General features: G+C 47.8%; 1 protein-coding gene across 2 annotated transcripts in view; it reads right to left on the reverse strand.

Annotated features, from left to right (window-relative positions):
- Positions 1-280: 280 nt before the first annotated feature.
- Positions 281-12347, reverse strand: part of Tmem63c (transmembrane protein 63C) — a 64471-nt gene continuing 52404 nt past the window's right edge. The window contains exons 19-25 of one of the 2 annotated variants that reach the window (XM_028771924.1): positions 11982-12047; positions 7998-8160; positions 7653-7758; positions 7108-7275; positions 5394-5503; positions 3929-4000; positions 281-1093 (exon numbers count right to left, since the gene is read on the reverse strand). In XM_028771924.1, the coding sequence (XP_028627757.1) occupies positions 899-1093; positions 3929-4000; positions 5394-5503; positions 7108-7275; positions 7653-7758; positions 7998-8160; positions 11982-12047 (880 nt within the window). In that variant the 3' untranslated portion in view covers positions 281-898. The remainder of the gene's footprint in view (positions 1094-3928; positions 4001-5393; positions 5504-7107; positions 7276-7652; positions 7759-7997; positions 8161-11981; positions 12048-12347) is intronic. The other variant, XM_028771925.1, reaches the window with a different exon arrangement.

Raw genomic sequence — 12347 nt, forward strand, 5'->3', positions numbered from 1 at the left:
TCTTTTCATTTATCCTTGGGACTGAGAGAGGTATGTCTGATCTCTGTGGCCCAGTTTTGGAGAGAAGACCTTATTTCCTGAACTCTACACACACACACACACACACACACACACACACACACACACACTCACACTCTCTCTGTCTCTCTGTCTGTCTCTCTGTCTCTCTCTCTGTCTGTCTCTCTGTCTCTCTCTCTCTCTGTCTCTCTCTCTCTCTCTCTCTCTCTCTCTCTCTCTCTCTCTCTCTCTCTCTCAAATCAACCAGCAAGGATTAGGCATGGTTTCCTTTACCACATGCATGTAGGTCTCCTTTAATGAGCCTCAGTAGCTGCCCCAGCCACCATTATAAGTAGATAGCAGAGCAGAGAAACAGAGAAGACCTCAGTAACTTCCCAGGCTTGTCCCAGCTGCTCCCTTGCTCAGAGGGTGAGGTACAGAGTTTCTAGATGCTCTGTAGGGAAACCTGTGATGAGACAGCCACCAGTGCCTTGTTCACAAGGCCCGGTACACATACCTTTTTCTGCTCAGACTGCAGTGGAGGATGGGGGTCTTGAGCAATCCTTGATGGGTAGCTGGAATGGGGTAGGGGATGATGAAACCCCCAGAAAGCTGTCAGTGGGCTTCTTCCTACCTCTTCCTTTTTGCACCAGTTTGACCCCAAGCAAGACACACAACAGACAGTCTCTTGTGTCCTGGACTTCAGCTATTACTCCCAGAAACATGGTGTAAGCCTTCTCCACCCCACCCTACCCTTTCTGGCTGGTCAGCAGATTCGGCTCTTCACAGGGCCACAGGGTGACAGATGTCTCCATCAGGAGCTTCCCAAAATCTGTGGGAGGGAGCTCCTTCCTGCCTTCCCCCGCCAGGCTTTCCCCTGGCCCCCTCACTGGAGTCCTAATCAGTGGCTCTGGCCCTCCAGTTCCAGCCCTTCCTGGAACTGGGCTGAGTCCAGCTCCCTTGCAAAGCCCCTCAGACCGTTGTCTTCTTCTCCGTCTTCTGGTTGGCTGTTCATGGTGCCATAGGTGTGCCGGGCTGGGGAGGAGGCGGGGGTCAGGTTCAGCTCTGGCTCCTGTAGCACAGTGGCCACGTACAGCTGCTCAGGACAGAGAGGGGAAGGTGAGATGAGGCATGGTCCTATCAAAAGCAAGTGTAGGGTACACCCTCTCTCCTCATGCCCCACCTGGTCACCTCTACTTGCCCCGCCCCCAGCAGGCTTGTCCTTCCTCTGCTTTGTCCTTCATCATTGAGTGAACTCCAATAGATGAAGCCTGTTCGCTACCTTGGAGTTGCCAGGGTTAGTTCAGTGGCAGGCAGGCTTCCTAACTCCTCATTTATACATCATCGTTCCACACAATTATCTGTTCCCGGGAGAGAATGGCCGAGGCACCCCCTGAACTGGAGTGGTCTCTATTGACCAGCTAGAATGTTTTGCTGTAGCAGTGTGTCACAGATCCAGAATTGTGTGTGCTAGCTGGCTCGTGTCACACTGAGGGCTAGTTTCAGGAATGCCAGGGAAGGCATCAGATTAGAGAGAGACAGGGAGTACCAGGGGAAGGGGCAACCTGTTGCCTTTTGCAATGGCTTTTAATCTGTTCTCTACTTTAAAAGTCGGTAATTACTCGACAGACTGAATGCCTTTCCACACTCCAGTATAAACAGCCAGCTTCAGGGGTGAGGGAACAGTCCCGTGAAACACCCAGACACATGCACAGTGTACACCATAGACATTTTGGCTATAAAAAAGGAAATGGTAGCTGAACAGTGGAAAAAACCAGGTGGCATACCCAGCGGTCTCACTAGCGCCACTCACAGGAACAAATGGGATAGTACAGCTCTCCATGGTACTTCAAGCATGGTACTGAAGCACTGGACTTCAGGGTACATTCTAGCCTCAGCATCGAACTTGATCCTCTCAAGCATCCAGCTTTCAGGGAATGGGGATGGGAGGGAAAGGTGGGGGCATTCTGCAGGGCTGGCTTGGTCTTTCCAAGTCCTAATCTAGCATAGATACTCAACCAGTTCTAGGTCCAGGCCAGTTATAAAAGATGAGTAACGAGGGCTATTTGAATACGAGTAGGCAAAAAATTCGTATATGTGGCAGCACACTGTCCACTGCACGGGTTATAAAATTGTATGTACAGTGAAATTTCATTTTAACAAAAAAATCCACATATATGTATAGAATTCCATATGTATATATAAGCACAAGCTATTTGGAAGAGATATCGTAGATATCTCGAAGAATGTACACCAGTGTCTCAGTGACCATCCCTGGGGGATGGGAGTGTGAACGTTTTATCTCGTCATTCTTGCTCCTCTGGTTTCTCATCCCCACGGTTGCCTACCATGTCCATATACCACTGTCGTAAGCATAAAGGATTTTTGAGAGTCTAAGGTGGGCATGGTAGCACGTGCCTGTGTAGTCCCTGCCACTCTAGAAGCTGAAGTGGAAGAATCACTTGAGCTTGAAGGTTGAGACCAGGCTGCCCACATGGAAACCCTGTCTCAAAAAATAAATACATGCATAAATAATAAGTTCTATCATTCTTCTTTTTTTCTTTAAGCACAGATTTTATAGTCAAATGGACCTGTTTCAAACTCTGACAACACCCTAGCTCAGGAGTATGTAGATTCCTAGGGTGCATACCCAATATGCATAAGACTGTGTGCTCGATTGATCTCCTACACAGCAAAATAGCAATAATTAAGTTTGAGGGGGGATGAAAAATCCCTAATGATGGGAGTTTATTAATCCAGAGAGGGAAAACAGCAAGGTTTCCAGCTCTTGGATTTCCCCTTGTAACAGCGAGAGCACTCCTACTGACCAGAGAAAGTCATCCTTGATTGGTTTTTCTCAAAGACAGTTTGTCGCTGGCTGTAAGGGTTTTGGTTTGGGTTTGGTTTATCCTTTCAAGTGAGGCCCAACCAGGCTTCTAACACACCTAGTGTCTGTCCACATGGCAGGTGAGTCCGCTGATGTTATCGGACTTTGACTCAACTCTGTCCACCTCAAAAAAAAAAAAAAGCCTTTGGGCCGTGTGGGTCATGCCCAAGGCATATCCTGAATATCCATGTTGAACACTGTTTTCTGTTTTCCGGAGCCCCACAGGCTCCAGATCTCTTCTGGCCTTTGCCCAGCCTCATCTTCTTCCTCTAATGCTCTTCCCACACCCTGTTTCCCTTGACAACCTTGCCTCCCATTCCTCCAGTTGCATGACACAGTCCCTTCTCAGGGAAGCTTCCCCAAGTGCCCAGGTCTGATGGCTTGTCAGAGGTGCCTATCACTGGGGTATGAAGGACCCTGTGCCTAGATTCAAATATGCAAAGACAATCACATGGGCACATATGGTAAGGATGAGGGCAAGGGCTCCCGCCATCCCAGCAAACCAAAGGCCATGGAGCCTCTGCCCAGTCCACCGGTTACAGACTCGGTCCAGCCTCGGCTCTTGGCAGGCTGGAGGACTCATTTGATCGGGTGCTGCCCCTACCTTACCATTCACTGGGTCCGTCAATAGCTCCCTGCAGCTCTCTCTGCACCGATTTGGCCAACACCTGTGCCCTGGAGGCAGCCTTGGGTCCCGAGGCTGAGCCTCAGAGTGGCCCTGTGTCTACACGATTGAGGAGTCTGAGATCTGGCTGTCACTGATCGACTGATTACGACAACTCTGGCTCTCTCGTCTTTCGGTGACTTCTATTGACTGTCGGGCTAGAGCTGGGTCTTCTCACCCCATTCTTCAGCCAGGGCCATGGAAGCATTTGGACCTGGGCCAAGTCCTGCTGTATCAGAAGAGGGAACCCAGGGGTCCCAGCTCCTCCCCAGTACCCAGGGTAAGCACTAAACACTGGTGCCCCCCATATCATTGGAGTGTACCACCCCTGAAAGGCCCTACCCTCTTAACTTGTCCCCAGGGTGGAGGCAGAAACTCACAAGGGAGGTGGGAGTGGAGGTTGTGCTGCTTGGTTCCACATCAAACACAGTCTCTGTTTCTTCCTCAGGCTGCTGTGGGGAGAAGAAGAGTGGTCTGTCTCAGGATGGGGCTGCCCTTTGCCTTTATCCCTCCTACCCTCTGTCCATACCATACCAGGGCCTCTGGCTTGCCACCATGGCCCCTCAACTCTTTCCTCCCCCCCTCCCTTCCTCCCTCTCTCTTACTCTCTCTCTCTCTCTTTCTTCTTCTTCTTCTTCTTTTTTTTTTTTGGTTTTTGGAGAGGGGGTTCCTCTGTGTAGTTCTGGCTCTCATGGAACTTGCTCTGTAGACCAGGCTGGCCCCAAACTCACAGAGATCTGCCTGCCTCTGCCTCCCAAGTGTGGGACTAAAGGTGTGCACTTACAACCACCTAGTTAACTCTTTTTCTTTCTAGACATTCAGACCAGCAGGCAGTGCAGAAAGCTCAGGAAAAAAACCCAAACCAAACCAAACCAAACCAAACCAAACCAAACCAAACCAAACCAAATCAGGGAAAGAGTTCAGATGCCAAGAATCCCTTCTGGAATGTTCTGTTCCCAAACCATAAAGGGGAAACAATTACAGTAGGAATGGGTTTTAGAGATGGGCCTGCTCTGACTTTGTCTTTGTCTAGGGGCCCTCAATCAATCTTACCTAAGCTCCACATGTGTGTTAGAGAAAAATTTGTCATGGCCCTCTTCTAGCCTGGTGCTCCAACCAGCAATAGTGATGGGTGCTTATGCTCCAGCCAGGTCCCAGATACAGATAGAGCAAGAAGAAATGCTTCCAAGAAGGCTCCTGCTACAGGGTGTTGTGCCTCAAATTGTTTTTTTTTTCTTTATATACGTCATTCAGAAAGGAAACCCTTTACTGCTATAAACAACTAGTTTATAACAACTACTATAAAAAGTCAACTGGGGATATATGTATGTAATCATGTTTTATCCATTGGAAATCATTGCAGTGTCCCAACATGGATGTTTACTCTGAGAAATGCTGATGCAGATACTCAGTATTTCTGGCAGGGCTCTGACTTGGCATGGGATGACTTTTGTCTCTAGAACCTGATGATTACACTGGGTACCCCTGCCAAAAAGCCAGAGGATTCACTAGGGGCACCCCTAAACAAACAGCCTTCAGTGCCCTATAGCCCTGGCTCCATTCACCACCATCCCCCCCATCCTCCACTTCTCCCTCCTCCCCACTCTCTGAGCTCTTGCACTGGTGCTCATAGTGACTGGACCTGACTCATGTGGTGTTGGGGGGGTGGTGGAGAGCAGTGACTTTGGATGGCATGTGAGCCCATTGAGCCCACAAACCTTGGGCTAAGGAAAAGGCCCACCCCTCTTGTCCTGTTGTATTCTGGGTGCCTCTACCAGGGCATCTCAAAGTTACGTCCTTAGAACCAGAAGCATCAGTGGTATGAAGGGCAAGCTGACAACCCACCTTATACCGCTGGGCAATCCGGAGCTTCCCCAGAAAAATGCCCAAAAAGGCAATGATCATGGAGACGGTGAGGATGGAGAAGGAGAATAAAGTGATACGGTGGAAGGAACCTGCCAGGGAGAAGAAAAGGCCGTGGGCATGCAGCTGGAGCACTGCGGTCGTGGTGGAGGCGGGGCAACAGGGCTGCTTTGCAGATGCCTGGGACCACCGGCTTCAGAACCTCCATGTGACCACTGAGTTAGGGCAGAGAAACCCCTGAACTCCCCCCAACAACGAGAAATTAGCACAAGGTCATCCCCTGGTCCTTTTTTGACCAGTTTAGAATGTGGCTTATTGTGTGTTCTATGGAAAACAGAATTTGGGTGGATCTAAATTACCCATACCAACATCCACTAAACAAGTCTCTCTTGATCTGTCGACTACCTGTTTCCACGGCTCCTCAAAGGTATCTTCAAGTCGCCAGTTCTGTCCCCAGACTCTGAGCCTCCCTTTTTCCTGCTGTCCTACTGCTAACCACACTAAAAGGCAACCCAGCATTCAAAAGTCATTTATATATGTCACTCATGAATTGATCTCCATAAAGGTAACAGATCTTTAACAAAGTCAGTATGGAAAATTAACTCTCCAATCTCAGGCAACTTCCAAAGGAGGCTTACTGGTGCACGCCTGTGCAATAGCTCCAACCAGTAAACAGCCGTAACAACAACCAGCCACCAAGGGCTAACAAAAGCTGTAGCCTTCAATGCAGCTGCAAAAGGCATGCATTCAAACCGACTCCTGATACCTGAAGCCGGTCAGAGCATAACGCACAGAGGAAAACCCAGGATATAAGATTGCAAGTTACAATGTGGATGGTCACGATTTTATAAATGACAATAAACTAACATACACCCTCCCTTTGCTCCCTCCCCTAGCTTGAGTCGGGAACAAGAATTAAAAAAAAAAAACAGCTTTAGATGGAATTATGGGTAACAGCTTTTGGTCCCTGTATTTTGTTTTTCAGTTTTGATATTTAGAAAAAGGCATTTAAGGGGAAAAAATGCCTTCCATGTGGCAGAAACACTATTAACAAATGAATATGCTGTGAATGTAACGTGAGGTGTCATTCTGACACAGAGCAAGGGAAAAATACCACAGGGGATATAATAAGTTACCACAGGAGGGACGGGCAGTGGGGTTGGGAGCACCCTACTGACATGAGTGACCCAGATGGGTGACAGCTGAGAAGCACACAGTCTATGGCCACTGGGGACTTCTGTAAAGGTGCCTCTGGGTTCCCCAAGACAGCAGAAGCATCTGTGCTTAACCAAAGGCTGAGGGAAGGCCTGCCACCATTGCAGAATCTGATTCCATTTTCCAGGTTCTGGCAAAACCGTTGAAAGCAGGCATCATACAGGCTCCCAGAGGAAATGTCATGGGAATCGAGTCCCAAAAGCTGCTCTTCTATTTTCTGCCCATCTACATTTAGAATGGAGGAATGTGACATTTTATACTCGAAGCCAAATCCACATCATTAGGACTTTGCCTTTGTCTCAAAGTTCTGCCAAGGCTAATGCATGCACTGTGGCCCAGAGCCGTCACTGGACTTGGCCAAGTCCCATGAGCAACGTCCTGCTCACCCTTAAGCTCTCCTCTTCTATCAGAGGTAGTCTCAAGGGACTTACAGGACAGAGGCCAGGCAGAAGTGGAACCAAAGAGCAGGCTGGGTACCCACCTACTCGCACGATGGAGAAGAAGAGCATCCAGAAGACCCCCAAGAGTGGGGCAAAAATGGCCTGGTAGACAGCAGCCATGTGGATCTGTGCATTCAGTTTGGTGGGTGCGTAGGAGTAGTACATGTTATAGCGGTCTGTGATGTGCTTCATGCACAGATACAGCAGCCCTGGGGAACCAGAAGACAGAGATACATTTACTGACTGCTCTAACCTAGCAGATCTGTGCTGCCCTCAGGTCCCCATAGAGCTTAGAGGCTGTTAAGGCAACAAGGGCCCAGGATGGGCTGTGAGAGTCCTATGGAGATGATTTCTGTCACCTCTAGAACTGATTCTGCCAGCTTAGTGATGATGTCATTCATTCACACATGCATTCAACCAATACCCCTTGTTAGCCGTCATCCAAACAGTCCCATGGCTGGGCCCTCTACCTTCCACCTCCCTGCCACAGTCGGTCCCAGATCTCCTCACGCTCTGGGAGGTAGCCTGATGCCATGGAGGGTGTTTCCTCCTACTACTGGGGTTGAGTATCTTGTAGATGACTTACCAAATGGAACAATTATAGGACAAGTGATGCTATATGCCATCACCACGCTGAAGACGTTCAACATCCATGCATACTCTCGTCCAAATTGGAAATCCGTGGCCTGGTTCTAAGGCAGAAGGCAGGGGTCACCCTCAGCTTGCCCAGATTCCCTTGTCTTGCATGCTTCTTGGATTCCTCTAGAGAGCTGGCTGGCAGCTCAGTCCTAGAGGCAACATTTCTTCCCACCTTGGAGTCCAAGAAATAGCCACCTATGGTCACAGGCCTCCATCATGGTGTCCTAGCACCCACGATGACCCTTTCCTTTCCCTCCCAGAAGACTATCCTTAGAGAAGGGCTGGCCCTCACCTTTCTGATGTGAACTCTTTCTGGCTCTGATTTGGATAAGAAGAGGCGGGTACAATACGTGAAGAGTGACCCCAGGCGCATCAGCTCCATGCCTGTGCCGAGTAGAGCTGAGGTGATCACGTAGTTGATAAAGAATGCACCGTTGTCTGGGAGGAACACGCACCTGGGCAGTGGAGGAGGGTGGGAGGCAGTGGAAAGACCGAGGAAAGAGATGTTGGGGGAGGAAAAGACAGAAACGGTAGAGGGAATGAGGGACAGAGAGAAAAAAGACCCATAAGCAGACAATACCAGCTATCTCTTAAAGTCTTGACAAAATAATTCTATGCCTAAGGGTTTTCACAGGATGACAGTTGCTTAGACATAGCCATAATTTGGACAAAGACTATGAAGATCTAAAAAGATCCATGCTTCTCTAATCTCTGCCAAGGAATTACCACTTGTGTGACTTGCTCAGGAGAAAGGGGTTTCCTGTGCCAATGTCCTCCTGGGTACAATGTGCCCACTAATTCCTGTGGAGGGAATGCCTGTCAACATGGAAGAACCTACCATAAAGACTCTGAGCACCTGCCTGTATCCGCCCTGCTGGATATACTGGAAGGTTCTGTGAGACAGATCACAATGAGTGTGCTTCCAGCCCTTGCCACAATGGGGCTATGTGCCAGGATGGAATCGATGGTTCCTCTTGCTTCTGTGTGCCTGGATACCAAGGCAGGCATTGTGACTTGGAAGTGGATGAGAGTTTCTGATCCCTGTGTGAATGAGGCAGTGTGCCTCAATGAGACAGGAAGGTAGACATGTGCCTGTCCTCAAGAGTATTCTGGTTGGAAATGTGCGTTATAAACTGGTAAATGGGGTTCCCAGCCATATCTACATGGTGCCACGTATCAAAATACGTGGGGCTCACTTCTATAACTATGGACTGGATTCCTTGGCGACCACTGTGAACTCGACTTTGATTGATTTGATGAGTGTACCAGTCAGCCATGTCTCCATGGAGGTCTCTGTATGGATGGAAGAAACAACTCCTACTGTGACTGCACAGGTAGTGGATTCACAGGGATTCACTGTGAAACTTATGAAAAAGTCACATGCACTTTGATGCCCCTTTGTTGGTCAAAGCCTTGTCACAATATACAACATGAGAAGACATGGTTGACAGCTGTATTTGTCACTGCTGGCTGGGATTCACAGGTGCACTGTGTGACATGGACACACATGACTGCAGTAGCAATCCCTGACAATTTGGGAGTTGGGGGTGGGGAATATGCTGAGCTGTCCTCAGAGGATCAACAGGGACACATCGTAGGCTTGCAATGTGAAGGAGACTTCAACTACCTTGGTGTCCCAGGCTATGCTTGTATCTGCCACCTGGATTCACACACAGATAGGAACCTAGCATAACTGTTCTCTGAGAGGCTCCACCCAGCAGCTGACCAACATGGATGCAGAGACCACAGTCAAATATTATTACACAGAGCTCAGAAAGTCTTGTGGAAGAGTTGGGGGAAGGATTGAGAAACCCGGAGGAGATAGAAAGACCAACAGAGTCAACTAACTTAGACCCTTGGGGCTCTCAGAGACTGAACCACCAACCAAAGAAAATACAATGTCTGGGCTTAGGTTCCCCTGCTATATGTAGCAGATGTGCAGCTTGGTCTTCATGCACATCCCCCAACAACTGGACCGGGGACTTACTCTGACTCAGTTGCCTGTCTGTGGATCCTGTTCCCCTAACTGGGCTGTCTTGTCTGGCCTCAGTGGGAGTGGATGTACCTAGTCCTGCAGTGACTTGAGGTGCCAGGGTGGGTTGAGATGCCAGGAGGCACCTCCCCATTCTCATAGGTGAAGTAGAAGAGTGGTAGGGAGAAGTGCCATAGAGGGAGAGACTGGAGTGGGGGGCTGCAATCGGAATGTAAAGTGAATACATAAATTAATTAATGGGAAAAAGATCCAGAAACAGCCACTCTGAATCGTGCCATTTTAATCAATGATAGATCACATATAAGATGGTAGTTTGTAGACTGCCCCAGTGAAGTAGTAGGCACTTTACTCTGTGCAGGGACACCTAGTGCAGTTCTCATGCACACACATAATATAAACACATAACTACCAAGAACCCAATTTAACAAGCAGCGTATTTGAGCAGTCATGGATGGACTACATAAAATATGGTTTAGAGTGGACCTGCTAGATGTCTGGCATCCAAATAGACTTGGAATTCTGAAGACATATGATCTTAGAAGAGAAAAATATGACATCATTTAAAAAGTTTAAAGGATTTGTTCTTATTACACATAAGGTATATGTGTTTGTGTGTGGAGATGTGCCAATGAGTGCAGGTGCCCACAGAGGCCAGAGGCATCAGATTCCGCCCCTGCCCCCAGAGCTGGAGTGACAGGAGGTTGTGAGACACCTAGAATAGGTGCTAGGAACCAAACCTGGGTCCTCTGCAAGAACGATGCATGATCTTGACATCTGAGCTCTCTCTTCAGCCCTCACAATGACACCTTTAGTTTCACTAATCTCTAATGGAAATTTGCCATTTCTTTCTTTGAAGCACATCAGCAAAAACCACACAGGCCTTCACATACTTTCACACGCACACATACACACACACTCACACATACACACAATTTTTTAAAGGGAGACTTAAACATGCCTGGCATTTCTCAGCATCCCCATCTACACAATTTTGTTATTGTTCTTGTAGAGAGAACTGTGAGTCTCTGGCCACGTTTCAGAACTTCTTCAAAAGCCATCTTAAGAGGTAGAACTAGCACAGTGGTAGAAGATTTACCTAGTGAGCACAAGGTGTGGTTCCCATAGGAAGCTAGGGCGGGAGAATCTTGAGTCTAGTAGGATCTGTGTCTAAAAGCAACACTCCTCATGTTCATTCTTCATGATATTGAAGTTGACTCACAAGCTTGGCTTTATTATTAAGTAAAACCATATTGAAGACATGCACCTAGCCAAAGATGAACCCATTCATTTTAGGAAAGATAGCTTTCTATGACTACAATGTCAGTTTAACTATAAAAAACTTGGAGGTTCCTGGCCCTTGCCTCAAAGAGCAAGCTGTGGAAAGATGAAGTCATTTGCAATGTGTCTTTGAAAACTGGGGTTTTCAAATCCTATAACCGTGAAAAACAAACCACACAGCAGGCCAGATTTTCAACATGATGTACATGTTGTCATAGATTCTGTCACCCCCCCCAATTTTAATGTTCTTATTCCAGTAGTGAGTCAGCCTTTACACTGATGTCTGGGAAGTAAACAAAAAATGTAACATTATATTGCTTCTATTTAAAACATAGTATCTTATTGATGGGTTAACGAAGACTGCCACAAACTGTAAAGCGTTTTGATAACTGTATTTATTTTATTTGATTTTGAAATGATGGGTGTATGTGTGTGCCCGTGTGTGGGTTTGTAGAGGGAGTACAGTGTTCAAGGAAGCCAGAAAAGGGCATTGGATCCCCTGGAGCTGGAGTTACAGACAGTTTTGAACCACCTAATGGGAATTGAACTCTAAGTCCTTAGGAAAATAGTATTTACACTGAGCCATCTCTCTTGCCTCTGATAACAATGCAATCTATGTATGTTATACATTTACAGACACCACTTAGTGAGTGAAAATTGGAGGCAACTTGGTCAGCTTCGCGTATTGTACAAACCCGAGGCTCCTGGGTCTTATATTACACTATATTCATGCAAAATATCGCCAGTGAGGAAAACTATCTGAAGACAGGTAGGGGTCCCCTATCCTGTATACTTTTGTGGTAACTTCTTGTGAAACTACAGTGATTTCAAGAAGAGGTCCCTGGTCTTTACTTTGCCAAAGGAGACCACGACACAGGTTAATGCCTTCACCTGCATGCACCTGCTCCTGGGTGCCATTGATGCAGGGTTGGACTGGAGAAGGGTACACATATCCATGCCAGTGCAGACACACAGAAAACCCTGTGTACACCCAAGAATACTCACTGGAACCTGATGGTCGCATGTTCAAGATAGTAGATGTCAAAGAGCCAGCGAAAAAACACATCCAGACTGGAATGAAGAACAAAACCAGACCTTCAGTCCCAGTGTCCATGTGCTACACTGCACAGCTCAATCCCTCTGTCCAACTTCCTACTTTCCAATCTCCCTCAACAATCCCTCTGAGTCCCTGGCTTGGTCCTAGCTGGCCAGTCACCCTGCTCCCTTCTTCTTAATGCCAGGTCATCTGTGTCCCTCACTCTTGGCCTTACAGCTCAAGGCCAATTCCTGCAACAAATCTTTGCCAACTATCTCTTTGAGTGCGCTCTCTCTCTCTCTCTCTCTCTCTCTCTCTCTCTCTCTCTCTCTCTC

This window comes from Grammomys surdaster, unplaced genomic scaffold (genome assembly GCF_004785775.1).
Source record: "Grammomys surdaster isolate TR1022 unplaced genomic scaffold, NIH_TR_1.0 210, whole genome shotgun sequence".
Classification (NCBI taxonomy): Eukaryota; Metazoa; Chordata; class Mammalia; order Rodentia; family Muridae; genus Grammomys; species Grammomys surdaster.